Source organism: Nanorana parkeri, unplaced genomic scaffold (assembly GCF_000935625.1).
Source record: "Nanorana parkeri isolate BGI_ZX_2015 unplaced genomic scaffold, ASM93562v1 scaffold24, whole genome shotgun sequence".
NCBI classification, from domain to species: Eukaryota; Metazoa; Chordata; class Amphibia; order Anura; family Dicroglossidae; genus Nanorana; species Nanorana parkeri.
The window spans coordinates 393,712-397,577 of record NW_017306292.1 but is presented as its reverse complement, the minus strand read 5'-3'; the positions used below and the strand labels follow the sequence as shown (position 1 = coordinate 397,577).

Genomic DNA, 3,866 nt, shown 5'->3' with positions numbered 1-3,866 from the left:
TGATTGCAGGTTAATGAATGATAGGGTGCAGAAATTCAACAAAATGGCAGCCTCTGTTAGGTTTGGGTAATACACGCTTCATGAAAAAACCAACAGCTGTGGCTTCACAATATTGTCACAAAATATTATACTGATGGCTGAAATAACATTGTTCCTGCTCATTACATGTCAAACTCTTAACTGGACCAGTGGCATTCCAAACTAATGAAAACATCTGAACTCTTAATAAAATACCTAAACACAACATCTTACAAAAATACCTGCTTAGAGAAAAAGAGCACCTAAATGAAGGGAATGCTGGGGCATCTTGATTCTTAGACATCCCGATATGCTGATGCATGTCATTGTTTGCATGATGATCTCCATTTACTTCTATGATTAACAAAGGTTGCTATGCAGTGTCTTCACAGAACACGGCTGCAACATGCATACAGTGGACACATCTCCAAGCATTTTCTGCCCATTGAAGTGCTCTGCAGCATGATTCTAAACCATGAGTGCATAGAAACCTATATTTATTATACAAGTCAATGTGACCCGTCATGAACACAGTGTCATGCTTCACAGCATAGGTACATGATGACAATCTGAGTTTCCATAACTTTTGTGTGTGCCAGCCCTTAAAATTTCAGAAGTGGTAAGTGGTGTCTTTGTTCGTGTGGTGATTTACAATTTTGTTTACAATGTTTCATACAATAGCTCCAAAGTATTGGAAAGTAAAATGTTGCATTAAAATGTGTACTCACTGATTCAGACAGTAAAGATCATACTTGAAACCTCAGCACCAAATTTTAAAAACAAATATAAAATGGTGTAACTGAGGCACGTGTCAGACACACCTCACAGGAAAACTGGGTACGGTGGAAAACCTAAAAGTAACATGCCTGAGGACACACGTTCAAGTCATTAGATAAGAACTAAATTTGCCTTATTCATGGGAATATAATCAATTTTCGAAAACATCTTTCCAATATTTTGCTGGTTCAACAAAACGCTCTTGTCATCTCTCATTTTCACAAACGTTAAGAGAATAACTTATGTTGCATACATTCCCTTCACTGTAGCAGGTTACAACAGTGTTAAAACTCTCCAGTTTACAGTAAAAACTGTATTCAGGTTAATTCATACATCCATTTATTTCAGTGTGATGCGTAGGGCGCCTGGTGTCTTCTCCTGAAATCTACATGAAAAAAGAATGACAAAAACACAAAATGAATAGCAATAAAAATGTAGTACTACATGGTAACTGATGTGAAGAACTGTAAAGACACTATTACATTGAGGAAATGAATACATTACTGCAACACACAATACAAGTGTCAGTGTGTTGAGGTGTCATTCAAGGTCACCACAATGCACAGAAACATACACGCACTAAAACAGTGCATGTCTGATATGTTGGGGCATTTTGGTGTAGTGGCTAGCCATTTATTTGAATGGGCTGTCTTAACGCAATGCATGTTAATGCAAGCAAAAATGACTGCTAATGGTTGTGCAGCAACACAACGCATCAGGTGTGGTAACACCATTATTGTTCTAATAAAAAGGAGAAATATGATTGGTGACTGGGAAAAAATACTCTGCACATAACCACTGACAACAGATGTTTTGGTGGGTTGCTGGACTCTTTTGTCAATGCTGTTATTAGGGGCTAAGGGGCACCTACCCATAGCTTTGGAAAAAGTGAGCTGTGATCCAATTAAACATGCATTAAGTGGGGGTATATTTCTTACTAGAAAAAATTCTTACTAGAATGAATCAAGCTTTGTGGCGCTCTCATCCTTCTGATGCTCTAAAACGACTTATGGCAACAAAACTGCTGATGTAGCGGTACATGTTTTAGTCTCCAAACTGATCCCCTGTGAAGCCCATCAAATCCAGGGCTTAGGCTGTACATAGTTTCTTGAGGTTAGACCACACCCCCTTCAGTTCTGTCAAATGGCAGATCATTAGAAGGCAGTAGAGGGTCTGGCATTTGATACATTTTTTATGGGGAGAAGTATGGCTCTGCGTACCGCCTGGGCCTAGGATGCAAATGTCTAAATAGGGAGCGATTTGAAGACTAATACGAGTAATAGCAGGCACTGACACTTATTAGGATAGGTCAGGTTTGCTTCAAAAATTAACAACACAAGTACTTAAAATCATAATGTGCTATATAGGCGTGTAGCAACTACTGAGCTTCAGGGGAAGGAAATTTTAAATCAAGTTGCAAACCTGTAGCTATGCAGGACCCACAAATCTCACCGGATGCATTATTCTGAAGGGTTAAAACCTGAGGTAACTCAGCTCTGTGTTAGAGAGCAGGGAAACTGGCAGCAAACTTTAAAGTCATATAGGAAAGGCAGTGAGGGGAATTTATCAAAACTGGAGCAGCTGCCCATGGTAACCAATCAGCTTCTCTCTTTCATTTTCAAATCGTAACTGAACTGAAGAGAGGAGCTGATTGGTTGCCATGGTCAACTGCTCCGGGTTCTGTCTGCTCCAATTTTGATAAATTCCCGTCATTGTGTATAACTAAAAGTAGACTTACCTGTAGTCATGATTTGTGAGGTAGTCTACGATTGCTGGTTTAATGCGTGGGACACCTCCCTGGCTACGATTCCCTCTTCCCGTTATCAGAAGAAGGTGTGGGCTGCCACCATTCTGTCTATAATCTGTCATACACACAAAAGGTTGCAAAGTTTAAAATCTGGATGCTTTCTTAAATTGTACATTCTTAAGTCAAAACAAATCAGTTTTCTTTGACTAATTATTAGCTGCAAAAACATATTTTAATATGCAAAAAGCAATTAGCAAACTCAAAAAACCCATAGCAACATCATGTCAACAGAATTCATTCCTTGCTTTTCAAAGTGATCTCAGCTGATGCAGTTTAATGTGGGTTTCTGCAGAGTGTACATTATCAATGCTCATTGTATTGCTTTATTATTTTAAAAAAACAGTTGTTCTGATTTATTCTGGAGACGGCAACCCGCAGATGCTGCAGTGCCGTCCGTCCGTTTTTTTACTACGGGTGGACGGCAAGAGGTTAAGTGATCTTTATTTACTTACCATTCAGAGAGAATTGTGAAGCAAAACAAAAACAGAAAATATATATTGCTTTTCTTTTACCTAAAAAATCCTTGTCTTAGAGTACATAACAGGGCACATGGAGTTAGTTCTGAGACAAATGGATTATGTGGCTACCTTCAGGAGACCGGACACTGGTTGGTTAAAACCGTAAGGACAGCCCTGTATAACTCCTTCCACTCCCATCCTGCTGCAGTTTAGTAGAAAGCAGTACAAGAGTGGAACACAGAAAAACAAAGGAGAAGGTCCTGTGATGTACTCCAAGAAACACATTTTACAGTTAAACAAAAATCCTGTTATCTTGATCGTACATCACAGGAACGTCCAAAAACAGTCCAACAGAGTGGCAGGCAACACAGCAAACAACGGCCCACAGGCCCATGATATACACAAACAAACCTCAACAAAGAACTATAATGAAAGTGGCCCATTATTCAGAGGGCCATCTAAAACACTTTGCAACTGAAGCTGGTATCCCCTGAGGCCTGAAAGTCCACCGGGTAGAACTTGACAAAAGTGTGAACTGAGGACCAGCCTTACAGATTTGGGCCTCAGCAGTACCGTATCCTTGTGGATGACCAGAAAAAACTCTTTACAAGTCAAGGCCACCGACTCAAAAACACACCTAGCAGAAGGAATGGCAATGAGGAAGACAACCTTGCATGTGGGTCAGTGGATTATTTCTGAGAGGTTTAAAGGGCAGTTTCTGAAGAGCCGCAGAAGTTGAGGTTCCCTGGTGTGCACACAGGGGAGGACAACGTGAGCCACCCCCCCCCCCCCCCCCAAAAAGACCC

At 40.3% G+C, this 3,866-nt stretch overlaps 1 protein-coding gene across 1 annotated transcript in view; it reads right to left on the bottom strand.

The window, feature by feature from the left end:
* Nucleotides 1-1,081: 1,081 nt before the first annotated feature.
* The window catches only part of N4BP2 (NEDD4 binding protein 2), a 47,173-nt gene continuing 44,388 nt past the window's right edge, over nucleotides 1,082-3,866 (bottom strand). The window contains 2 exon segments of the mRNA XM_018564426.1: nucleotides 1,082-1,180; nucleotides 2,534-2,657. Of these exon segments, the coding sequence (XP_018419928.1) occupies nucleotides 1,135-1,180; nucleotides 2,534-2,657 (170 nt within the window). The 3' untranslated portion in view covers nucleotides 1,082-1,134.